This window comes from Ceratosolen solmsi, unplaced genomic scaffold, assembly GCF_000503995.2.
Source record: "Ceratosolen solmsi marchali unplaced genomic scaffold, CerSol_1.0 scaffold10, whole genome shotgun sequence".
Taxonomy (NCBI): Eukaryota; Metazoa; Arthropoda; class Insecta; order Hymenoptera; family Agaonidae; genus Ceratosolen; species Ceratosolen solmsi.
In genome coordinates this window covers 10,033,635-10,061,572 of record NW_011948412.1, presented here as the reverse complement: position 1 = coordinate 10,061,572, position 27,938 = coordinate 10,033,635, and the positions used below count along the sequence as shown (strand labels likewise).

The 27,938-nt window shown below is 37.5% G+C and overlaps 2 protein-coding genes across 3 annotated transcripts; one reads left to right on the top strand and one right to left on the bottom strand.

Annotated features, from left to right (window-relative positions):
• Positions 1-1,429: 1,429 nt before the first annotated feature.
• Positions 1,430-6,524, bottom strand: LOC105359276 (type 1 phosphatidylinositol 4,5-bisphosphate 4-phosphatase). Its single transcript, XM_011495833.1, has 7 exons — positions 6,250-6,524; positions 5,241-5,493; positions 3,862-4,049; positions 3,562-3,771; positions 3,172-3,312; positions 2,097-2,151; positions 1,430-1,654 (listed from the first exon to the last, which is right to left on the bottom strand). Exons 2-7 carry the CDS (start codon positions 5,311-5,313, stop codon positions 1,569-1,571), a joined length of 753 nt encoding a protein of 250 aa, XP_011494135.1. The 5' UTR covers positions 5,314-5,493; positions 6,250-6,524; the 3' UTR covers positions 1,430-1,568.
• A 4,492-nt stretch (positions 6,525-11,016) lies between these two features.
• Pur-alpha (Purine-rich binding protein-alpha) lies at positions 11,017-24,656 on the top strand. 2 transcript variants are annotated; one of them, XM_011495820.1, is made up of 7 exons: positions 11,017-11,670; positions 14,117-14,167; positions 18,673-18,791; positions 18,925-19,027; positions 21,222-21,340; positions 21,533-21,760; positions 23,952-24,656. In XM_011495820.1, exons 1-7 carry the CDS (start codon positions 11,634-11,636, stop codon positions 24,270-24,272), a joined length of 978 nt encoding a protein of 325 aa, XP_011494122.1. In that variant the 5' UTR covers positions 11,017-11,633; the 3' UTR covers positions 24,273-24,656. The 2 variants fall into 2 exon arrangements, with proteins under 2 accessions (XP_011494122.1, XP_011494113.1); XM_011495811.1 differs by having other exon boundaries at positions 21,222-21,352.
• Positions 24,657-27,938: the final 3,282 nt, after the last annotated feature.

Here is a 27,938-nt window from a genome sequence, read left to right as displayed (position 1 = left end):
ATTTATTTCATTATGCTCCAAAATATACTTTTTTTCTTTTATTTTCCAATACATTATCCATTTGTTTTCAATATTTTATTAACATTTTTATCGAAATCATGTAATGACTATATAATAATATAATATTTGGCAATGCTTCTTCAAATGCCTCTATTAACGTTCTTTTAAGTCGCATTCATAGAACTATATATTTTGAAATTAAATTGTTATAAAAATAAAATGCCTCTTTTCTTAAAATGTTTCCATTGAGAATAGATATTTTTAATTCATTTTTAAAATTTATACTTAAATATAAACAAAAATATCAATGTCTTAACATTATTTAACACACAATGTGCAATTAATTTTTCTATAATTTCAATTTAAAGTATAAAATATAACATATTTTTTAAAATGAATAAAAAATTATTTTTATACTTTTGTTATCAAATAATTTGGTTATGATTTTAAATAATTTAAATTATATTGAAAGTCTAGTAATACAAACAATTAATCGCATAAATTATTATTACAAAAAAGCTTAAAGAGTCTTTTAGAAAATATAAATGCCAAACTTGTTTTCTTTCCTAATTTTGACGGTAAAACTTAATACTCTATAATTATTCATAAATTGAGTATTAAAATAAAAATTTTAGCTACATAATTCCAATGTAACCCGTCTTCTTTCTAAAATCGCTTCATTACTTAGCGATTATGTGGAAGAGCTCTTTCATATCTTTCTCTTGACTGTTCCTCTGATTCACTCAATAACATGTATATTTCTCACATTATATACTCAGTTTATATGTGTTGCGCATAGACATAGAACCTGTTTGTACAATTTTTGTTCATATTTCATATATTTTCGTTATTATTAATAATCTTAAAAAATAACTAGATGTAAAACATATCATCTTTCTAACAAGGTAATTACAAAATAAGAAAAACGGAAAGAGAAAAATAACATGCTTTTTCTCGTGTATGTTTAAATACAAAATTAACGGTTTTTAATTAGATGATTTTATAAGTTATATAAATATTTGTAATGGTAATTGTGTAAAATTAATAATGGTGACAGAGATAAACAAAAAGTGCACATTACAAGGATTAAAATGATCCCATGTCTAGTGCCAAATTTAAGGATATTTAGCTCATTGTAACCTTAATTCAAGTATCATTTACAGTTATATCATTCAAAAATTTAATGTCTACTTTAATTTCTGATCCAATTAAGTCAAATAATGACTTATTATTTGTTTACCTACTTTACTTTTAAAAAGTAATATCAAACGTAATTTTAACAAAATGTAAGGTCAACCAAGAATTTGAAGAAGTTTCTTCAATTGTTTAAAAAAAGCATGTATATTAGTTTTTATAAGAAAAATACTTTTTTTTAGAAAGTGTTAAATTAAGTGTTAAATAATTTTCAATGGAGAACTCGTTTGTTTGTTTGTTATATCTTTGATATACATACAGCTCATTTCAATTCATCCTAATCAGATTAAATGTAAACTTATTTAAATAGATTATGCAATTATAATGTTAAAAGATATTGTATGATATAACAGTCTTAAATATTCCTAATAAAACTATACAACACCTTCTATGCGACTAATTTTCATTGTATAATAATAGAGGCTTCTTCCAAGAAAAAGAAGCGCAATAAGGAATGCACCTGGAAAAATAATATAATTGATTATTTATATTAAAAGTAAAAGAAAAGAAAAGACAGAAAATTTGTTTGCAATTATTTTTACAAAATGTATCTATTTTTTTTTTAATTTATCTATTTATTTAATAATTTAATATGAAATAAACATCTTGAGTTTATATAAATAAATTAAAGAAAGTATTCGATGAAATATAACTAGAATGCAATTACTGATTATTATACAAGAAAAAGTTGTTTACTAGGGAGTCATAAATTTATAAACATAAATCAATAATAATAAAGATATTATTATATAGATAAATTAACAAAAATTTTAAACTACTTTTACTTTAACACCATAAAGAAAAATTGTAAATACTACTCAAATTATTTCAATTTGATAATTTAAATAATAATTAAACACCAGACAGATATTAAACAGTATTGGAGAATTTATTATACATACCAACATAAGCAACATAGATTCCTTCATTAAGATATACAAGTGTGTATGTTGCAACCTGGAAATAAAATTTATTTAAAAAAAAGCTTTGAAAACTGATAACTTGAATAAAGTTCATTTGAATTAAAAATGTATGAATGTATAAAGTAATATATAAAGTATAAAGGCCAAGTATAACGATATGAAATAGTAACAACTACATATTACTATCTATATTTATTCTCTTTGTTTAATACACCATTAATTCCCCTTCTTTTGCTCTGTTTACTTTTCTCTGTTTACCGATATGTTTACCTCAATTCACAGTATTTACTAATGTAATATATAATTGCCTCATTAAAAATACAGTCAAATTAGTATATTTGATAATATTATAACCATTTCTTAAAATACCTTGCATTCAATATGCATTTATAATGAAAAATGATAAATATTTCTTACTATAAACAATTTAAATGTATTATTTAACAACCCAATTATATGAAATGTATTGTGATTATAAATGAAATTGTATAAAATGAACCGATATTTAATATTTATATTTTAGTAAAATTTATTATATAATAGACCCTGGGATGTTAAATCTATAATTTAATACAAGTTCAATTATTGAAAAATGCACTAATTCAACAAATTAATTACAATAATCATTTCGTATATTCACGCATGTTTCAATTGCAATGATATTATAATATATAATTAAATTGAAATAAAATTTTTTGAACAATTTATTATGCCGAGGAAAATCTAAGGCTCTTAATGAATTTTAATTGATTTAAAACTAATAAGAAATCATTTGCGATTATTTAATAAAAGATATAATTATTAAGATGAATTATGAAATGTACTTAACAATGAGTTAATCTACCAATAGTTATTAACACATACATATATCATTTGGATAAAATAACAAGAATGTTTTATTATTATAAAACAATTCTTTCGCACTTTTTTACAACTTGTTTTAAAAGCTTAAAAAAATATATATATAAATTCTTTTAGAAATTTATTATACAAACTAAATGAAAAAAAAAAAAAAATTAATCAATAGAATGTAATTAGTGTTTAAACAACTTACCGTTATAATAATTCCAAGAATTAAGCTAATGACTCCAAGAATAACAAAAAGGGTTCCACGTCCTCGTGCAAAATCTGGTCCAACGGATGATATTTTTCGACAGTGTGGACAGCGTGCCAAAGCATTATTTAATGTATTAAACTACAAAATAAAGCGTTAATATTATAATGACTAGGGATGACATCGTTGTTTTTCCAACATTTCTTATGCTTAATAAAAAGAAAATATATGCATAAGAGTACCTAGTGCGTAATATTTTAATTTTTCATTCATTGACAAAATCCGAATATATCCATAAGAATTTAAAAACTCATAAAATAATAAATTTCTTATAAGGGTCTTATTGATTAATATGTTAGCGGGTTTAAAAATTTTTTTTGCCAAATTTACCAGAAATGTATCATGACAATGGCCACAAGAAACTCGACACATTCCAGGCATTGACAGAGCTGGTGGCGTTACCGGACTAGGCGCTAAATTAATTATTTGTTTACAATTAGGCCTCGGACAGGCAATTCTCTGCGACGAACTTTTACATATGAGCAAACAGTTGCACGGACATCGTACATATTTCTTTCCAGCAGGAGCATTTTTTATGGGCTAAAACAAGTAAGTCAAGTACAATTATTAACAATTAGTCGAGAAAAAGTTAATATCGTGCTTATAAACATTTGAGAATGCGACACTTACAGTTGCTTCGTTACACTGATTACACTTGACAACATGCTGATCTCTTTTACCACATATATCAATCATTGCTTGACAAACTCTGCACGTGACCCTGTGCATACTACCCTGAACAGCTTGATAAGGCGGTGGTAATTCATCGGGACCAATAGAAGCAACCGTGTTGACTTGTTGCTCTGTTTCTGCTCCTCCTATATTTATATATAGTATACGATTGTATTGCGTTAACGAGAAAAGAATTAAAATCATTTGTTTGATTAAGCGAGAGAATGAGCATGATTTAAGGATGAGGTTAGATTAAAGGATAGAGTATCTTTTATAATGAATTGTATTATTAGTATTATCTATGATATTAAGCTAAAGAATCGATTAATAGCAACTATAAATGCAAATTAATTCTACAACAATGGAATAGATTATCGCTTAAGTTCAGTTTGGATGGATTATAAGAGAAATTTTGAATTTAACTTTGTATCAATCGAAGATTGAATTATTATAATACTTTTTATGTTTTATTGTAAGGCAAGAAATAAAAGATTGAATATCAGCACTGGCTAATTAAATATTTCAATGTCGTAACAATGTCAAATTGTGCAAATAAAAGTGTATAAGATTGTAATTGGCCCAAAATTCATATTAACTTATTTATAAGAATATTTATTGCCCGATCAATTTAGACACGAGACCTTCTTTATAACTCAAACAAACATAACTCAGGTAAAAGCTATTTTACACGAGGAAAGAAAACATTAAGTTTTTCTTATAAATGGATAAAAGAAAAATCGCTCCATGCTAAGAGATTATTCTATCGATGCTGTTTGTTGTTACTATTATGGGAGCAAAGTTGAATATAATATATAAAAGCGTACAATTTAATCGGGTTGAAACCAAGCATTACACCATAATAATTTAATCTAATAATTCGAATGAAGAAATTTAACGTACATAATTGAAAAAAAGCACTATTTATTGCAAAATTTCAAAGCTTTGGCCTCACTGTCAATCACGATTCAATAAACAAATCTTAACATCCTCCTTGCAAAATCCATCCACATGTATAATAAATTTAATCGAATGCAAAACTAACGTGCTCAACACTAATGATGAAATAGCTCGTCGGCACTGTCTCAATCAAATAAGTAATCATCCATCAAATTAATGACATTATAATAGCGATTAACATTATGCGCAATCTGGCTCGTCAGCATTAACACTTAAATCGTAAAATCCGAACACAATCCCGCATAGCGCGATATTTACTCACTACTTATAAACAAAAATAAACAATGCAAGGAACCGCGTAGTGCCCGTATCCGAATTTCCAATGAGCCATTCATTGGATGGTTGGGAATTGTTTTTGAGCTACTTGTCAGGCCATTTACCATACAGTTTCGGCAGGGTTTCATTTTCGCTCCTCAACAGTGGTTGCCGCTCGTTGTCTTTTTCTTCGTCCATAGTTCCTTATCCCTCGGCGACAGCCAAACCTACGGCAACGACGTTGACGACGTCGACGACGTTGAACTCAGAAATTCCTCGCTCTTCCACTCCCCCGTTGATTGTTGAGGCACCAAACACTGTAATGACGTGCTCTCGGTAAAGTCAATGCTGATTGCGGGAGGGCGCTGTGATCGCGTTCTGCCAGCATAAAGGATGAGAGAAATTAAATCGCAGGCGGGAGATTTGAACGTTCCGTCCCTGCTAATGTAACGACCGATCGAGCTAACGACGATTGGAAATAAATAATAGACGGATGTCGTGGCGTTTGAGTGCTATACTAACACGAGCAGGTCCCGTTCGTTTCGTGGTTGTCCAGTGATTATCTTAAGTACTTACGCACGATTATTGATTTAACGAGTCAGGGTTTTAAGTTTTACTTTGTCATTGGATGTACGTGCGTGAGTGCGTGCGTTAACTCGCGCTAAAAAAAACTATTTATCTTATTACGATCGGCAATATAGAAAGGGCACGGGATTTCTCGATAACATGTCATTTGCCAGCGAGTCGAGGGAACACTGATTGGCGAAACAGAAAATTTTTTAAATATTATTTATTTGAAATTGTGACTTATTCGCAATTTAGTAATCGACATTTCATCCTCGTTGTTTTACAATAACCATGCATAAATGATGAACGACGACGGGTAGTTGTGCCGAACGACGGAATATTTGACGAGAAGTGGAAGGGACAAAATGTCAAGGGAGGAGAGATAGAGAGAGAGAGAGAGAGAGAGAGAGAGAGAGAGAGAGCGAGAGAGAGAGAGAGAGAAGAAAAGGGTTACGTGGATGAAGTAACGCGATTATTACGCCCGTAATTCTTAAACCCGTATGTTAACGATCTTTTATTTAAAATTAATCGAACTAAGTCTGTTGATACGTCTCGAGAGGAGATTACCATGTCAAGTTTAGTTAATCGCTCGTCCCTTCATTATCGAGGCAGGATACATTATTGAAAGGTGTTGGAGTAGTTACGAGCGTACGTCTACATTATTCATTCGAACGATTCTTCCGGAATGCTGCGGTGAAAGAAAGCTCAAGAGGCTATCGCGATGAAAGCAATTGCACCGAGAGCACACGTATTTCAAAACACAGTGTCTACAAATTCACTGCACTAGTCAAATGTTGATTTAGCTAATTGTACATAAGTTCGGCCCCTTCCGCCCCGGTAGGCAATAGCAACCTAAGCCCGTAACTCCTTACCCTGCGCCTATCCCAAAGACGAGGAAAAGAAGTCGCCGATGTTGAAAGCTAGGACTTGCCACGATTATTAGTACTATCAAGGCGATGGCTGCAGCTCTTGCGGCTCACCACGCAACTACTAATTCGCAGTCTGATGCTCGCTACTAAGGGGAAAGAGGCAGTATTAGGACGCGAAGGGGAACAACACGTGCGCGACGAGTTACTCGACGACAAATGAGAATGCTAGGCGAGAGAGTCGAAAGAAAAAGTGATCGCGAAGGGAAAGCAAGTCAGCGAGACGACGGACGACGACGACGGACGACGACGACTGCGCTGTGTTGCTGGGTCAGCAGGCCATTTCTTCAATCGTCTACGGCTTATTCGCACGCGCCCACACCCAACCCACCTATACCTTTAATAAGCGCGTTACCTTATTCCGGCTTCTCGCCGAGAGAAAATCCCAACGCAACACTCAACTTCTCTCCCGAATACGAATAACATAAAATGAATAAGAGCTGCTTTTTGACGAATTTCAAACGATTTGGCATAGGGGACGGCATTTCATTTTTTTTTTTTTTCATATCACCAAGACTAATTCACGCACACGAGATTTGAGAAAATACTATTTAACGGCATTGATTGTTTGTTCGTTCTTCCCTTTAAATTGCTTATTTATTCTTATTTAAATTCATTTAAATAAGATTTAAATATTCATAATATTTATGATGATAACAATGATGATAACAATGATAATACAACTGAAGCTCGATATATATATATATATATATATATATTTATATATGTGTGCGCGTGCGCGTGCGTGTGTTGAATATGCATGTTATGCTATTCACATTATGAATTCATGAAGACTCTCAATGTTCAATTACAATTTGTTATTTCAATTCTTTAGTTATTGTTAATAATTTCATATTTTATTATTCGCAAATGTTTATGAAATCAATATTTACGAATACACGTTGTTAAAGAATTTTCCTTCATACCTCGAGAAGATATTGCTAAAATTAAACGTCACGAATTTTTTATTTAGTTTGCAAAAAAAAATTGTAAAATATCATAATCTTTATTTATCATTGAAAATAAATATTTTTCGTTATTAGTAAAATATCTTGTGCTTTATTATATAATTCTAAAAATTAAATTATCATAAAAATCCCTATTGGACGTGTTAAAAAAATCGTATTTATTATTGAAATATTGAATTCTCATTAAAAAGAAAAAGTATATTGGATATTTAAATTTAGAATGTATAAATTATGTAAAATAACATATTGAGTATGCAATTGGTTTATATAATATTACAAAGTATTTCATTTATATTTTTTCTTTTTTATTAAAATACGATATATTAAAAAAATATAGAATTTAAGATAAATTAATAAATATTTTTACAATACTGCTTCGTTTATTTAATAATAATAATAATAATAATAATAATAATAATAATAATAATAATAATAATAATAATAATAAATTCTTTCTCGAGATATATAATTTATAACAACATTTTTATGTATTGTTCGTACATAATAACTTGAATATTAATTATAATTGCCTATTCTTTTGTGAATTAAAAAAAAATCTCTTTCTCAGTACTATACGTATTCATAATAAATTCAATAAGCAATTTTACTCATATTATAATCGTAACGGAATTACAGTTGCATTTTTATTTATGAGAATGCACTTGTAAGTCTCATTCCTAAAATTTAATACGTTTTTGTAGTTAGTGTCGAGATATGTTGTCCATAAAATATATGCAGTTTAATTGGGGGGGGGGGGGATGGTTGCGCTAGTGGTGGTGGCGACATTGTTGCCATAATGGTCGTTGCTCTTGTTAATTAAATTTTATTTGAGAAAACATTTTGCCAATTACTGTACTTGATGTCGATTTTGCTTGAGAAAGACTACCAAAGTCAGATATATCGCAACGAGTTTAATACAGATTGAATTATTTTTTAATCTAGTATGCCGTCATTGTTGTTTTTCTCAAACGACGAGGCTGGAATTTACGACACTAAATTAATGCAATTATATGCATTCTCATTATTCTCTATTCGTTTCAATAATTGACTTACTACGAGCATAATTTTCTCATATTCGAAAAACACTTGTAATTCTTACATAATAGTTTTTAATGTTTGCGTATAATAATGTCTTTATACTGATTGTTATAGCTTTTAAATTTTCTGCTCTTTTGCACTATTTGCACGAGCGTAAGCGACAATGTGTGCGTACGACACGTGCTCGCGCGATGAAGTAAATGGTTGAAATTCTTGAAAAATTATCAGAACCATTTGACTAATTCCATAATACGGCAAATAAAGGGAATTGAGATGAGAGAGTAAGAAAATTATTTAATTTTTATGGTAATAAGCCGTAATAATAAGGTGTAATTTTTACATCTATAGATACATGTTTGAGCGAATGTGTAGTTTACTAGTTTTTGGTTTACAAAGCCTTTGGTAATGCGAGCCAAGGCTTTGTGCAATAATCCATTGTGTACGCGAATTAGCCGATGAAAAATGATATCACTTTATTCTTTCGACTCTTATCATTACACGCTTTTCCATCATTTTCCTCGTCAACTTATGATACAAGTGATCCTAATGTATAATGCACTGATCGAAAAGCTTTCTACATACGCGATTGTGGCGCTATACGGATAAGTTGCACCGAGCTTATTTATTATCTCGCGTCTACATCGAATTATTACGAATTTATGTGAATTTAATTGGGAAATTCATCTAATGACTGGCGCCGCCGTGCCCATTAATATAACATCTTCAATGTATAAAATTTTGGCCTTTAAAATAATATATTTACAATATCAGATACCAGCGATCCATCGATTACCACATAAATGATAAATGTCCGTGCGTGCTGCAGCACTTTCGTAAATTGCCACGGAAACATCAGGACAATAATTAATTTCTTCATAAGCAATTGTTCCTCTAAATGCAATGTCGGAAAGCGACGTGCGAAACTATTATACCAATGCAATTAGTATTTAGCCGATAGATCAACGATGAGATTTGCATCGAAGACTGCCGGTTTATTGGTGCGCGATGAGATCAATGGTATAGCGAAAACGAAGGAATTCACGATCTCTACGATTAAATTGACATCGCAGCAGCGTTGTAATTTAGCCGTCCATCTATTGATTAGCCAATCAAGTGATTTACGGTGCGAAGGTGGCGGCGATAAGGACACGGGGCTTGGGATATCACTTGACGACACGGAGCGAGATGACGTCCCGTGTCAAATGACAAGCTCCGTTCACGTTCGGCACGACGCCTGGCAAATTTTCGCAAGTCAGAAGGAATTGTTGGAGGACAATTTGTCGAAGGCTCTTTTCCTACTAGATGGCTAGATGGTTACATGGATGGATGGCCACCGAGTAGCGCGCGTTACAATACAAAGATGAAAGAAAGAAGAAAAAAAAAAAAGACCTCCACCACCACCACCACCACAAATCGCCAATCGCCAATCGCCAATCGCGCAACTCGCGGTCTTTGCAAATTTACCGCCTTTACCTCGCGCGCACTACACGATGTCGTGGATCGTGGCTGCAAGCTCCGCGTGTCCGTCGGTAAGTCGCTAGTCGTTGGGTTTCGTACGCAAGACCACGTTCCTACGGCTTCGTCACGGGTATGCGGGGAGGGGAAGCGTCGGTCTAAGCACGCAGTGCCCGTACCTTTACCACGATCCAAGCCACTCCGACCACATCGTCAACGCCAACGCGGCTCCGTAGCTCACGGGTACGCCTGGCAGCAGTCAGCGCCGGACAATGGCTATGGATTGGGTAGCGCCGCGAGGGGTAGGGGAGACAGCAGACGACGCTCGATAACGTTCCGATGGCGCCACCTGGAGGCAGTATCCATCGCCGTGTTGGTCGGGAAGCCGAGGATGGAGGACCGCGGACGATTATTCGGCACTAGCGCCTTTCTATCATCGAGCTGTCCATCGGCATAAGCAGCCCAGGTTCCGCGCGCATCGGTGACCCGCGAGGAGCGAGAAGGATCAAACGGTAACGGCAGCGGCAGCGGCAGCGGTAGCAGCAGCACTAGCACTACTAGCACTTTCACCACTACCATCGTCATCATCATTGTGACTACTATTGCCAACACCATCACGAGCAGCAGCAGCAGCAGCAGCAGCAGCAGCAGCAGCAGCAACAACAGTCGTATCAACGGCAACGGCAACGACAACGGCAACGGCAACGGCGACAGCAGCGGCGGCAGCAGTAGTAGCGGTAACAGCGCTAACAGCGTTAACAGCGCTAACAGCAGCAGCAATTTTAGTTGGGTGCGGCGGAAAGAGGAGAGCGAGGGGGCGCGCACGCGCGCGCCTGCGTGCGGACGAGCTCGAAAGGAAGGTTCGGTTTCGGCTCGGGCGCTGACGACAACGGACAGCGGAGGGAGCGGTGACTCGTTGGCGGCTCGAGTTGCGCGCGAATGAAGGAGCGAGCTGCAGGAGCCGAGGCGAGCGAGCGATAGCTCAACCAGCAGCACTGGGCCGCGACCAGGAAGTTCCAGAATTTCCGAACTCCGCGAAGGATCGTGACCGCGAGAGGAGCTAGAAGAGGACGAGCCGAAGGTGTGCGTGTGTGTGCGCGCGTGTGCGCGCAGACCCGCTCGGTTAAGCGCGCGCGCGCCACTCGCGCGTGTGCCGTTTTGCGCCCTGTGTGCGCCGCGTGTGATAGGGGAGAGTGCGCCGCAAGGAGATTCCGCCGTCGTAGCCGTCGTTGCCGTCGGCCGAACGTACGCGGAGACACGGCCCGGCTGACTGGAGGGCGCGCGTGTGTCTGCCCACGGCGGCAGCGGCAGGAACAAGAGGAGGAGGAGGAGCAGCTACAGGAGCTGGAGCTGGAGCTACAGTAGCAGCGAGAGTAGCGGTAGCAGCGGCGTCGACGAGGAGCCCCAGCGAGCCGTCGTACCTTTCGTGCGAGGCAGGGCGCGGGCCGAGGTCGGCGCTGCTGAGGAGCGGAGGTACGAGCGTAAGAGAGGGAGGGAGGGAAGGAAGCCCACGTCAAAGGCGACGGTAGAACAGCAGCCAAGCGGATCCGGACGAGCCGACGTCATGTCCGACCGGGAGAGTCTCGACGATCAGCCGCAAAGTGAGTATAGGCCGTTGCTCCGGCTGTCGTGGGCTCGCGAGGGGAGTGGCGGTTAGGGGGGACGACTGCGAGGGCTGTAGGACGGCCGGGCGGGAGGGAGGGAGCTCGCATGCACGAACGGACGAACGATGCGAGAAAGGTAATGCGCGCGTGTGCGTGCGTGTGCGTGCGTGTGGTCATTGCCGCGGTGGGGACAGGGGGGAGGACCCATGGGAGGGCCAGAGGTCGCGAGCAAGTAGCGCCGCGAGGCTCTGCTGGATCGGTGGGACCGATGGACTTTCCGGGCCTCGTGGCTTCACACGTCGCGATCATCGAGTCCTCGGGCCCACGTACTTCCTGCCCGCCCTTCTGTCAGGCAGCTCGTGAAAATTGCCTATTTCTTTGCCAACGGAACTCGGGGATCCAAGATGGCCGGTTCACCTATACGTCGGTACGTGCGGCGCATGAGCGCCTTCAAATCAACGAGGGCGCGCGCGCGTGTGTGTACATGATAGATAGATAGATAGATAGAGATAGATAGATAGATAGAGAGAGAGAGAGAGAGAGAGAGAGAGAGAGAAAGAAAGAAAGAATTCGCGTTACTACCCGTCTCGATGCTTGTGTTCTGCTCCATGTCTCCCACTCAGCCCGACCCCCTCCGCGCAACTCATGAGGCGTGCGCGAGCCAAACTATTCGCCACAGATTTGCAACTTCCGATGTTGCCGTTCACCATGGTCTCGTAGTAAACGTCGCTCTCACCATCCTCGTCTTTGTCCTCGTCCTCGTCATCGTCTTCATCCTCATTCCCATCGTCGTCTTTTTTATTTCATTTCATTTCACCGATGATTCATCATCGACATTATATATCATAAAGACAGAGATGGAGCCGTGGATGATATTGAGACCACGCGGTTAAAATGTATATTGACGAGCATCGGCCGACTCTCTATATCTCTCTTTCTCTCGCTGATACTCTCGCAAATTCTCTTCCTTCTCGACATCCGCCCCCCCCCCCCCGCCCACACACCAATCACTTATTTAGCCATGCCAAATGCTCTTTTGTCTCGTGGATGATCTTTTGTTTCGCGAGCACGGATCTTCGTAACAGCTGTCATCGTACGACCTGGCGTTCATCGCTCAAGAATCCAGGAACTTTGGCGGAGCTTTGTATCTAAACTGGTCTCGCGCTCCTCGCAACTTTACGGGTCGGCCTCTCGTTTGCATTTTTCTGTCATTCGACGACCATCGAGACTGCCATCTCTCTCTTACTCTCTCTCTCTCTCTCTCTGTCTGTCTGTCTGTCTTACTCTTTATCCGCATTTTATTCCCTGCGCTTCACACTGACATTAGCATTTTTAATCTCGCACGCAGAGACGAGACCAGTGCAACAGCCCAAACTATTTCTATCTTGCATAGTTAATGGCTAGAACTTGGTCGCGCTTCAAGTTCCGAAACTTATAAAGGTTATAAAATCGTTAAATGCCGCGAGCTTCGAGGGCTTTAGGAATAATCTCACTTATAATGAAACTCGGCTTTAAATAATCACAATATGTGCGTTTATAATGAGGTGCATAATATGGATTCGTAGGATTTTCACGAGAATGGCCGGTATTGCGTGCGAGTGCCTGGTAGAAGAAGAATGAATGAACCGTTGCATATGATAATCGAGGAAGATCCCCTATGAAAATGTTAAATATAGAAAGCGTCGGTCGCTTGTTAACGGGAATTACCCTCACATAAATATTTCGTTCCCCGAGGATATCCATCCGCAGGCGCCTCGACGACACTCTAAAACCTCGTTTCATCAAAACTATTCGCCATGATCGTCGGGCCATTGCAAGCGAGGCTCAATTAGTCGAGGAAGCAGCTGTTAATTTATCTCCGGAGTTATCGACTACGGTCCCACGTGTGATGTAATTCCCTGCCTCTAGTTCTGGTACACGAGCGCGCGCGCGCCTTCCTCCTTCTTTTATCCGTCCAGCCGCGCGACTCTCCTGTCCCCTCCTCCCGTTCACGCTTCGCGCGCTTGACCGCAAAAGCGGATTAGCGAAAGATGCCGAGGAGATGGAAGAACAACCCCCCGTGGCAGTGCGAGGAGGTGTAGGAGGCAACGGTCGAGTTGCGATACGGGAAAAATGATTTAAAAATTTGTCGCTCCGGGCGAGATGATGGAAACAGGCGGCGGTGGAGGCAGGGGGGAGCGGCGGGCGATGTTGGTGTCGGGCGCACGTGCCGTCGTCGAGGCTCTTGGCCTCAAGAACAACCCGACTATAGAAAAAGCTGTACAATGCGCTCGAGCCTCTCCGTCCCTTCGTCGTTCCCCCGCTCGTCCCCTCCGCCCAGCCACATGAAATAATTGCCGTTTGTGCGGTGCCCAGGCACACGCTTAATCCACAGCACCGACTAACGGGGTGAAATTGTTATTATTATTATTATTATTATTTTTTTTAATTCTATTTTTTGCAGAGTATGGAGCCTCTGGAGGTATGGACGCCACCGGTGCCGACTTCGACTCTGGTGAGTGGAACCGATGAAATCTTTTTGGCTCTGCGCATGTGCCCGTGCAGAGCCCGTGCACCTGGGCGGGTACGGGTCGCGGAGAAAGGAATGACGGGGGTGGGAAGGAACGCCCGTCGCTGGAGATACGGCAGCTGCCGATGGTGCTGGTGCTGCTCCTGCCATGGTTGCTGCCGTTGCGGCGGCTGTGGCTCTAGCTGAATTCGTTGTACCTGCCCCTCTTTAATCGGGACGGATTTATCTCTTTCGAATTGGGCGCCTAGTAACAGGCCTCCATGACGAGCCCCGTCGTATCTCCTTGGTCTCTTTTCTCTTCCGCACGGGAGCCGAGCTAATGGAAAAGTCCGCGGTCGAAACGTTGCTGAACAGTGCTCGAAAATTCACTCCGTTAACCGCATAAAATAGGAGGGTGGATGAGTGGGTGGGGAGGAGACAGAGAGAGAGAGAGAGAGAGAGAGAGAGAGAGAGCGATAGACAGTAAACCACCGATTTAGCCAAAGAGAAAAAATGATTGAAGAAGGGGGTGGGGCTGGACGTTGGAGGAGATGGAGAGAGAGAGAGAGAGAGAGAGAGAGAGAGAGAGAGGCGACCCCGGATGAAAAGGAAAAACTGGATATGCATAAAGCCTCTGGAGAGGATGGAAAAATTACGTTGTGTCGTGGCGAATGGCGGAAGACGGGAGGAGGGACGGGAAATGATTGCGCGCGCTCGTGAGAATGTCGGAGCAGCGGAGCGAAAGAGAGAGAGAGAGAGAGAGAGAGAGGCGAGTAGTCAGCTGTCTCGTGACGTCAGCGCTCACTGCGCCGCACAGACCACAGGGAAAGGGAACGAAGCCGATCACGTGGTACGTTCGTGTCACGTGGCGTTGGCCGCTGCCTCTGCCTCTGCCTCTGCTGCTGGTCGCCGCTTCCCCGTGATAATCCCTGGGCCATCGCGTTCCTCTCGCGTGACACCGGCGGCCCTCGTAAATGACCGGCACGTCATTATCGCGAATTTCGCATACTTAACGAGCATGCGGTTTCGCACGTATCCTGCGAACCCATCCTCCAAACACACACACACACACACACAACCCCCGATTTAACATTTTATTTTACCTGTGTATTGCGCTCGGACTATACTACGACTTCTTCTCTCATGCTTCCCCCCGTTTCTGCTGTATGCGCGAAACTTGTATCTGTGCTACCAACACCTCGACGCTTCATACACCCAATGCATAAGAGTGAGAAGGTTCTCGACTATTATCTCACTCACAGTCTTCCTCACCCCGTGCCTACGATTGTTCACCCTTTCTCATTTTTGCGCCAGTGTCATGCTTCCGGATGGCAATGTCCCAATAACTATTTCATGCAGTGGGCTTCTGTGTTTTTTGAACCAGCGGTTACCCGTAAATTATCTCCTGTCGGTATTTTCATCTGTGAATTCGGTCGTCAATCGCCACACACCACACGCTGCATGTGCGACCCACGACAGACGAAACACTACACTCAATACCACATACTCTGACAAATAATTCTTTCCACAATGTTTTCCATAACTATTCGAGCTTTCAATAACTTAACCTTAAATCTTTGCTTTGGCTGTGTTGAAATAAAGAATAGAGAATGTCTGTTTGTTGCCTGCAGCGTTTTCAATTAAGGCGTGGAAACACAATCAATACTAACATCATGCATCGTTAAAATTAAGTTCTCGCATCTCTTTTGTATTGTGCGATCACATTTTTTTTATTTTTTTTTTTTTTTTGCTTCACTTAAACATTATCCAAATGAATAAATTTAGTTTTTACGCTCGCATGTGTATGCAATGCCTATCAGTCTGTACTCTTGCTTGTACACATATTATGGCAACAAACTTATATAGACTGTGATGATAAAGCTTTCTCTTTCTCAGATAAGCCATTGACATTTAAATGTATTCTGTAAATTTTTTTAAGAAGTAATTTTACATTTCATCTTTTATTCATATTTCTTTTGAACACAGTGTATATGCGTGACATTAGAAAAATCATACTTTCTTAACGAGAGTTATTTTCATTTGAAAATTTGAAGGGTTGACAGCGAATGAGTGAGTACGCGTGCCTGATATTTTATAAAGTTTATAAAATCCTAATGGCATTACCTAGTCTATATAGAGAAACTCATGATTTATTTATCGATTTACATGGGCTGACATAATGAGAAAAATTCAGTATTGGTATCCCGAAAGTATTATACCTAATAATGTTTAGGTATTTGCCTAACTATTGTCCCCTTCCAAACTGTTAGGTAAATCTACGTGCGAACCTCTAACATTTCCATTGAAAAAAAAAAGTTCGTGTGAAACGTAAAATGATGCTGGATACATAAGAGTATATAATAACCAATCTTTTAATGCCATTGATCGACCCGTACGTTATTTATAATTTACTCCTTCAAAAGTCTCTAGTGACAACATTTTATACGAACTCGGAGACGGAAGATTAACATTAATTTAACCATTATTCTTAAAAGAAATTTCAACAATGTATTATACATAGAAAAACGAAAAAAAATTCGTTATTATTTAGTGTTTTTGTTTGTTGTTTTATTTTTTTTTTTTACGTGTAATTTTTGAAAATTCAACACTAAATTGTAGTTAAATGTACGGTAACGTTCTATTTAAAGAAGACACCATGACCGGATCGTCTAAATAACGTTCTATTAATAAATCTTAATCTTTAAAGGCTGGCTTACGGCACTTTTTGTAAGGGGAAAAACTTTGTAGAGCCATTTCGGAAGATCCTAGTAATAAATAACATAATGTATAAACGTTATTCGTAGCCTAAAAACATTCACATCACAGATTCAATTGATGCGGGATTCACATGCCCTCTTGTCGGCTAACACTTGAACACTTTACATCCCACAGTACTGGAAAAGTTTGGCATTTGCCGAAGGAAAGGGCACTTGGCTTTGACAAAGCGAACTAGAGAGATCTCTCGATCAAATTATTTAAACTGGCGATTATTTCTTAAAAGTTTCTTGAGAGGAGAAGACTAAGCCACGATTAATTAGCCTGTGCTCTAGATTTGCCCGAATACGAAAGCCCGGAACTTCCGATTAATACCCCCTTCCCCTCCTGCATCACCAATCATCCGTACGCACAAACACACATTCCGTTGCATATTCACATCCCAAGGAGCAGCTGGTGAGAGGAAAGATGAATCGGCCACGTTCGTCGATGCTTAGTCCTGCGCCCCAGGAGTCGCGCCCCACTCTCCTGGTGTCCTTGACACAGTGCCTCAACCCCTCCCGCGCTTACCTGATAAACGGGCCACACTTTGAGAGGAGCGCCACCGTCTTCGTCGACGTCTGTCGGTCATTAAGGAAGCGGGGATGTAAAGAAGCGTCTAAGATGGATAATGGGGCCGTGCGGGACCGCCTGCATAAATGGGTCTTTGACCCCTCGGTGCAGCTGTTATTGATCGTCCAGAGGACTCGAGCAGCATCGCTCTGCTTCTCGTGGCACATCACCAAACGCTACCCCCTCTGTTCTCCTCCAGCCCTCACGCGTTCGATCACATACATTCTGTGACACATACGTGTGACCATCTCCCAGCCGAATCGTCTTTTATCCTTGGCATTTATCGCGAGTGTACGAGGTTGGGAATTATTTTATTGCCCCACCTGCAGCCACCTCTCCAAGAGCCCACCACCACTCTCATATATATATATATATATATATATATATATATATTGATTGACAGTATTACGTTCTCGCCCTGCACTCGATCATCCTCGCAACGCAATGAAGAAATTCTATTAAATTACCCGCCCGTCCTTATTATTATTATTATTATTATTATTATTATTTGACTTGCTACGGAGAAGCTAACAGAAATGCGGCAAATTGATTGTTCGCACGCGTTTGCATTAGAAACTTGTGTGGGAGTCACTTTGCCGTGTCGTGTCCCAATATCATCATATCCGTGTCCGTGTTAACGCACACATTCAACAACAACGCTCCTAATATGGCATTATATACCTGAATCGTGAATTGTACGTTTTATCATCTTTTAATAATAAAGCCAAAGGCAGTCGTCGCGACACATTAATCCCCGCCTTCAAAATATCTTACTTTAAGCTAATAAAAACATTTACCGACGCGATTTTATCTTCTTTGTCAAATGGCTTTCGAATGCGAATTGATAATATTCTAATGGGTCTAGAGCCAAATGCTTTGTCGCAAATTGCGTTAATTGCCCTGTTAAATGATCTTGAGATGCTCGGATTGTCCCGTCCAAACTCTCGCGTTCTGAATCTGCTAATCTTTCGGGGCAAACGTTGGTATTTTCGTAATTATATTAAGACTTTAGGGTGTCGAGACTATGAAGCAAAGAGCCGTGCAATTGTCTCTGTATATAAGATAATTTCTCGCGGCTGTGAGAAAAGAAGGCCATGCCCGGTAGTGCGTGCGCGTGCGTGCGTACGCGAATGTAACCTTGATGGAACGTGGAGTAACATAGTTTTCGTTATCATGCTTTACAGGTCAGCAAGGGCAGCAGGGCGAACAAGAACTGGCAACGAAAATGCTTCAGATACAGAGCAAGAGATTCTATTTGGATGTCAAGCAGAACAAGCGCGGGAGGTTTATTAAAGTTGCTGAGGTATTGTACTCTATTGTCTTACATTATTATTATTATTATTATTATTATTACTATTCCCTTCGAGAATGCATTATCTAAAGGCAACGTAATAATAAATTCAGAGAAATTAATGGAGCCTTCGTATGTATTTTAGATCGGAGCTGATGGTAGAAGAAGCCAAATTTTCCTGGCACTCAGTACTGCGTCAGAATTCCGGGATCATTTGTCATCATTTAGCGATTACTACGCATCCTTAGGTAAATTATTTGCATAAAAAGTTAAAGGATATTGGCGAAGCTTTTTCAAACTCATTAATAATATTTTTTTCACAGCAGCAGCTGCTCTCTCATTAAAATTTACTCCCATCATTATGGAAATAACTTGCATTTTAAGCGTTAAAGTCTTTATTTATGTATTTGTTCTTCATATCCCTCTTCAGTTGGATAAATTACTTAAATAGTTCAATAATAGAGTCGAGTGTAAAATCATTAGCTCGTTATTCTATTTATTATAATTTTAAGGAGCTATAATTATCGTATAATGGAACGTACGAGAAAGAAAGCTCATTAATTACATTAATGTGCACTTGGTATTTATAAATGTAATTAATTAATTAATTAAAAATTTAACGAGTATAAATTTAATCGGTGATTAATAACGAAAGTAGAGGTGCATATTAACGGATATAATAATATTTTTATAATTATTCTAATATACGCATTGTCAATTATAACCAAAAAACTACGTATCATTGATTATTTTTCCGAATCGACATAATTATGACAGATATGTGTAGAAATTTATTACACGCCGTCTATTAATATTATACAGCGATTGAACAATTGGAACGCACGCGCAATTAGCTTTTAGAAAATTAATTATTTAATATAAATTTTTACCCTACTATTATTATTATCCAGTTTATAATTGTGTTGCAAAAATTATCGTATCCATATTTATAAAAATACTTCCCAGTGAATTAAAAGTATTATTAATAATTTTCTTTACATAAGTGAACCATTTCTCATTAATTTGACGGTTACAATAAATTTTTAAACTTTCGATATTTTTCCAATGAACAATCGTCAAGACAGAATTTGTTCTAAAAAATATTTACAGTTTCATTTAATTAATTAATGTTTTTATTAATATGCACACACTGCGAGCATACGAGTTTTTCAATTTAAGAAATGTAGCTTCGAATAAGTAAAGATATCAGTGCTGTAACAAAGCACAAATCCATCGATTATGTCCACATAAAATATCGTTCATTGTCGGATTTTAAAATCACAAAAATCACATGAATTGTAACTAATTTTTGTTTCTTCCACTTAAAATTAGTTAAATACGATGTGTGCCCGATAAAATTGAAATAATACATTGATAAAGGATAAAAGCATCGTGATACTTTTTTTCTGCCATTCGATGATATATATTTCGAAGGTTTTCGTTTCACTGAATATGTGAAATAAATAAACGAGAATATAAAAGATTCATTTAATTCGTTTGGTTTTGTTTCATTGAATGTTATAATCAACTGTAGTACAGAATAATAAATTAAAAAAAAAAAAAAAAAAAAAAAAAAAAAAAAAAAAAAAACGAAATTATTGAGAGAAATAAGTTTTTCTGTTTTATTTACGCTTTACAATGGTGGCAGCGATCATAATTAATTAATTTAATAATTCTACGGCCTTTTAAAAATGCTCTTGCGACATTAAAATTCAATAGGAATTAAAAATAAATAAATAAATAACAAACGAACAATAATGTAGCAATATTATAAAAGGATTATAGTAGAGGATGCCAATTTATTTATCCTCTTGTTTGATTTGAAATACGGCAATTTTACGATTATCTATTTATTCGTTTGAAGGGTAAAAACATCGTTTAGTGTGTGGTAGGATTGGCGCGACGAGAAATTGGTAATGGAGAAAAATTCCGATGGTTATACAAAATCGTCGTACGTGTTGAATGATGGCGACTGACACGCGTCTCGCGAGGTTATTCCGCCGAATGACGATGACGAGACGGTTCGTTTACCCCAAGTGAGGCAATTTACGCGAAATAACGTTGCTTTGCCCCGAGCGTAGTCTTATATAGTCACTGCGACTATTCCTTCGAATGCTGACGAATCGAGGACGATCGATTACTTGGAAAAAAAAACAGGGCCAAATATCACACGTGACAGGTCGAATGACGCGCCCCAAGGGCATTAGCAATAACAATGGCGGGTGGACGGGAACTTGGTTAGCTAGAATTATTTGGCTATTTACGGTTTGCGGAAGAATTTGACCTTCGCGATGATAGATTACGGCCGTATCCTAATGGCCAATTTGGCTCGAGCCAATGTCCACCGATAATGCACGAACTTTTATAATTTGCAATGTTGATTTAATGCAATGCCGCAATAATAACCTACCATAACCGCGCTCCTTACTCTTAATTTTACAGGACCTCCGAATTCGGATAACGTACCGGACGACGGCAAACTCAAGTCGGAAATGATGGTTAAGGACAACAGGCGATACTACTTGGACCTGAAGGAAAATTCTCGCGGACGTTTCCTGCGGGTGAGTCACCCTGTATGTACCGACCAGCAAATAAATCACGTTTATTATAATCGCACATTGTGAAATGTAAACGATATTAAGAATGAGCTTTAATGAAACAAAAACAAAAAAAACTGCATGTCTCGCTCGAGTGATGGCGAATGTAAATAATATCCATGTACTGAATGGCGATCGACGACGTTGATGTTGCAGGTGTCTCAGACGATAACACGTGGCGGCCCGAGGACGCAGATCGCGATACCGGCCCAGGGTATGATCGAGTTCCGCGACGCGCTCACGGATCTGCTCGAGGAGTTCGGCACGGATGATGGCGGCTTCAAGGGCGACTTGCCCGACGGCCGCTTCATGCGCGTCGATAATAAAAACTTCTATTTCGACATTGGCCAGAATAACCGCGGCATCTACATGAGAATCTCCGAGGTTTGTACCGACGCTGACTGACTTGCCTCCTCATCCGCATTGCCTCATCTCCCGTTTTCGGCGAGCTCGCTTTACGAATTCACACTTGCCGGGTCATTGCCCGACCCACTCTAATAGTTGTAGAATGCTTTGAGAGGTGTGGGTGTTAAATATATCCGACACCCATATGCTCAATTCTCTTTATTAGGTATTCGCGTATATTTGCTAATGTATTTGCTAATGTATTTGCTACTTGTTTTGCAATTAATTAGTCATTGTCATTGAATATTATATCGGTACTGGCTGACACTTTTGAGACATTAATTATGTTCCTAATTTTAACCGACTTTTCATTGAATTTCAATGCATTAAAAGTGGCAATGATTTTTTATTTCTTCTCTTTTATTCTTTATTTGCAAATTTACTGGCAAGTATCATTTTATAATCAGGTAATAATAGAATATTGTCATAAATCAAATACATTGTGATGTTACAGTAAGTTACGAATGAAATTTAGACATAACAAGACAAGCAATAACGATGAGACCGATAAATTGTTAATGACCGACATTCTAATAATATCTCGTCGAATTTTATAATAATCTATGAATCGCCGAAGCAATTTAAAAACAAAAACAAACAAAAAACTACCTAAATTCATTTACTATTCGTTTATTCAATATTTTCACTTGGATCATAAATTCATTTGCTTTAGACAATGTCACGAGTTTCGTAAAAATGAAATATTTCTCTGTCTTTGTTTGCTACGTGTACAATCGAACAAATTTATGATGAAATTTGACATTTGTTAAATATTAAATACGTAATTTACTCAACATTGGCTCAACACCAATTTATACCAACTAATAATGGGATATTTTACAGCGGTGAATATTAAATAGAACATTAATAAAATAACAACTTAATTTTATTCGTTTCAAAAGCTAAGATTTTGGTAATAATTTACTATCAAATATATATATATCATTACATGCCTATAACGCAGCTTCAATTTATGAGAGAAAATGTTATTACAACGTTAAGTGGTTGAAAGCGTGAAAATTCAATTATTCTTCATTTATAAAACATATATTATCGACCGAATATTTTATTAAAATTTAATTATTTAGTTTTTACTTTTCCAAAATATACGTATTCTTAAAAAATATTACATACCCGATTTCTGCTGAGTTTTAAAATTTTTTAAATTAAAAACTTGTATCTGTAATTACATAATATTTAACGTTATACATTACTTGAAGAAAAAAAAAAAAAAAAAAAAAAGAAGAAAAAAAAGTTCTGCTCTTTTTACATTAAATATATGATTGTGAAATTCTAGAATTGTGCAAGTCGCTATATAAACCACGAACAATTAAAATAAATTAAGGCAATTAAAAATATTTATATATATTGGTTAAACATTTACATTACATTTAGATATTCCGTTTGCTTAGTTTAATTTTCTTCGAAAAAGTACAGAATTTTCTATTCTTTTAATAGAACAAATTACATTTATGATAATAATATTACATCAAACAATTTTAGAATAAGATTGTTGCAATAATTAGTAACAAAAATATGTTACATTTGTCTTTCTTACCGTTCGACTTATTTAATATGAAAACGATCCACACTGCCATCGAAAATTAATCGAAACAACAATACAGAATTGATTTTTGATGTTTCAAATACCTTCTTTTTATCAAATTATATTTTATATGAATGGTGGCTCGTTAAATTGCTGTCTTGTCGTAACAAAAAATACTCTAATACTTTAAACAATTTACAGATTCGTCTGCTTACAGAAGATATTATTTTCTGTAGATATTTTCATGTAACGCTGCTCAATCCACTACTCAATACTTAAAATTAACTGTCATTGAAAATGCATTTCGTCTAGATAATGCACGCATATTGTATTGCAATTGTAAATCAAACGTCACACAATGATGCGCGTTAAGTGCTCGGAGTCGTGTAATATAATTTTGAATTTTTAATAGTAAGAAAAACAATGCTAACATATACTTGCTAAGTTTTTCATATTTCTGGTATCAGAAAAAAAAAAATATGCATACTTTATAAGCATTAAAACGACGGTAGTATTTTTGAAAATATAGTTTAATCCAAGCAAGAACAATAGCACTTAATTTAATAATAACAATCGATGACTTTCAATCCAGCGGATTAATATAAATCATGATTTATACCTTAGGTGAAGACCAACTTCAGGACAGCCATCACCGTGCCGGAAAAGTCGTGGGCGAAATTCCGCGATGTATTTGCCGATTATTGCGAGAAGATGAAGGAGGGCGGAAGTAGTCTCACGGGTGGTATGAGCAACATCGGCGGAACATCCTCCGGGTCTAATAACGTCCTCGGCAATGAAAATAAGATGCAGGGGGTGGCGCAGGTATCGCCACCGTCCGGGACTTCGCAGCTGCAGCAGCAACAACAGCAACAACAACAGCAACAACAACAGCAGCAGCAGCAGCCTAATCCGAATTCGAATTTAGACTCTCCTCTGATCAAGTGAAAAAGGCTTTAACTTAACTCGAACTTTGGCAATTTACACCCGTAACTCGTTTATTCGAATCGTTATGCGTACCTACAAGAGCGTACTAAATATTAAATGAAGCATTTGTCAGAGAATCATCGAGAGTCGAGGAACATACGCCATCGTCTTCATCTTATATCCTCCGTCGTCGTGGTCGTGATTTTCTGCAAAGCAGAAGCGCCAAGAGTTACTACGTGTGTGAACGAAAAAAAGTAAAAAAATCTAATTTCCTGCTGCCACTCCCCTCACAAATCTCTTTAATAAAATGGCCGCTCGAGCACCTTTGAAAGGCATTGGGTGACCTGGTGATTTCTGGTTGTTAGAATCATCGATTATAAAACAGTCTTGAACGCGATTGCTTATACATGCGCCTAAGCATGTATATGCATGTGTATTAAATAAAAGAATATATTCTTTTATTTTTAACAACGTAGAATTACCCAATAATTAGCGCAATATTATTTCTAACATCATGAAACTATCAATCATACATTAGATACGCTCATTAACATTTCATGGCACTAAATATTATCAGAATAAAATTTTTATTTATCCTTTAATTCCCGACAATAATACTTAATGTTTTATATGTATATAGATATATATATATATATATATATTCAATATTAATTATTATTATTATGAATTATTATTATTAAATTGACGACGAGACGGGTTGAGAGACTTCTGTTCATCGATGATTTGCAGATCTTTAGATAATATGCCTATGCGATTAAATAAAAATAATAATTAAAAAAAAAATTTAAAAAAAAATTAAAAACTGATATCCTAGATGGATACGAGTTGCCATCGATTAACGTTATAAGCGCTACAGTTCATTTCCTAAATATTTACTGAGTTTGGTAAGCATACGATTTGATATGTTTATTATAAATGAAGTCGTCATTTCGATTCCGTTCTATAATGATATTCCACAACTAATTAAGCACTTAGTGATTTTAATTTTGAATTTCGCATAATTTTTCGCTCTTTGATATGTGTAACGCCCGATCTAAAGATTCCGAAAGCCGGAAATGGACTATAGCGAAGGTTGCGTTACAATTGAATTTGATCGTTTAGATTTTATGGATAAATATTTGTTATTATAACGATCGCATCGCCCTGGAACAGAGCCGAGCATCGACCCTTCCAGCTTCGCTCTTTGCTCTTTGATAACTGACTGGCAAATAAAAATACCATAATGCAAGTCAACTTAAGAAGTAAAGGAAAAAAAATTAATATTAATTAATTGTTCTTATTGTAAGGGGGGGAGGGAAATATATATATATATATATATATATATATTATAAAATGATGAGCCTTTAAGGCTTTTTCTGATACACGTTCACAGGCTTTTTCGTGTGAACATCCTTGATTTTCTGACGGGTGGCTGCTGACAAAAGGGTGGCTCTCGTCCCTTTCCTAAGCGACTGTTGATCGGTCCTGTACACTATGACACCGTACATTCGTTTAAAAAACTGAAGAAAACGACGTCTCTATTAAATAATAATATTGAAATAATATATAAACATAGGGTTGGGGGGGGGGACGAAGAGATGCTAGACCCATACGAATCTATATGATATTTACATTATATAACGTTAATTATGTTGCGCCCCGTTGAACACTGCAGGCAGATAAAACACACGTATACACACGTGCATATGCTGTATATATACAATCTTATATATCGTCTATGTATATCGTGTATAAATACATTAAACACGATAAAAATGATAAATGATGTAAAGGATAAATGACCTTTGCAAAATATACAGTGCATACAAAACACATACAATATCCACTTCCACTGCACACACTTGCACGCAGTAAACAAGTAAACGAAATTTTTGCGCGTGCAATCTCACATAACCCGTACCCTCACGTACCCGCGTGTACCGAAACACATACACAGAGATACATTGAATTGCGATATGCGAATATAATACGGAAGTTGCGTACCTAATTTACGTTACGTTCCAAAGTCGATCTGGCTGACTCTTCTAACACAATTGCATATTAGGCATGTATTATACAAAGGCATATTAGGTATTTATATAGAATCTATATAACTGTATAATTGTAACGAAAAGCCAATGTCTGGCGGGACCCAGAAGAATTGGCATTCAAAATTTGACGTAGGCACAGCCGATTGTACTGCGTGAATAATGACAAAAGATGAAAGACAAATATTGCATTGCAAGAAAGATAAGCAAATTATTTATAACCGTTTTCACCATCTCATAATCGGTCTATTCGATTAACCTTCAGTTTTCACACTTATATGGTATAGTGTTGAGTCGGAAAGACAGAAAGTAGCGCGATAATTGGCAAACGCTTCTTCTGGGTCCCTTCTTTCGGACGCAGGAAGATAGATGATAGAAAAAGGAAATGCTTCAAAGATCTTTTCAAATAAAATGCGACGGAAGAGAGAAAAAAGTGCAGGAAATATGACAAAAAAAAAAAACAAAAAAAAACACACGCAAAAAAGAATAAAGCAAAAAGTAAATACAGAAATGTAAAAGAGAGCTGGTTGTTAGAAATAGTTTGGTGTTTCGTTTGCTGTTTTACATCGTTGCTAAACGGTTGCTGATCGGCCGTTTATGATAAACTGCGATTTTACGTCTAGAAGTGAGAAATAATGAGTGGACACGTTTCACTATTAGTCGACCTACGCTCGCGATTGGCAATGGGATAATCAATGCTGTTATTGCGATCCGTAAAAGAAAAAAAAAAAAAAAAAAACAAAACAAAAACAAAACAAAACAAAGAAAAGCAACAAGAAAAAAAAAAGAATTAAGAAAGCAAAATGAAAAATATTACACTTTTTCGGCGATGTTCTCGCGCAGTTGCGATTGAAATTTTCGGGTTTCACACAACTCGTTAACCTTTATAAATCGAAAGGCTGCGAGTATAGCCAAATTAAAAAGAGCTGATTATTAAATAAAAACTACAGAAAAATAACCTGTTTTCTCTTTTATTGCACACAAAGAAAATTTCTATCGTTCTTGTACGAGAATCGCCATGATTCTGCAATTATTAAGATGATATTGACGACAGTTACATTGTCATTGATTATTAATATGTTTTTTTGTTAGTAAATTTATTTATTTTTTTTTTTCTCTCATCATCATCATGAGAGTAGTCGATATAAATAATATAAACTGAAAGATAAAACTCCTTTATTGCTAACGCATCATTTTGAATAAGAAAATTCGAAACGAGTATGATGCTGAGTCTAAATCATATATTTTTCCATTTACTTTGCACCTGTTGATTAAGCAACTCCTCCACCCCCTCCCTCATTCTCTCTCACTCTCTCTCTCTCTCTCTCTCTCTCTCCCTCCCTCCCTCCCTACCGCAGACACATACTGTCTCTATGTGTATCTTATAGTTAAAATGACACTAATCATCGATTCAAGAGAGTCGTATGGTGAATAGAAGGCGAGATTGGTTTGGTGCTATGATTCGCCGTAGATTATCACTGCGATAACTTCAAAATAAAATATAAAGTAGGATACTCGGTAATATAGCACCGTCCTATTTAAATTTTCTGTTTTCTTCTTCTTTTTTTCCATTTTTTCTGTTAATTTGAAGCGTCGTCTGCACCGACATCCGACATCCGATACCCCACCCACCCTCTAC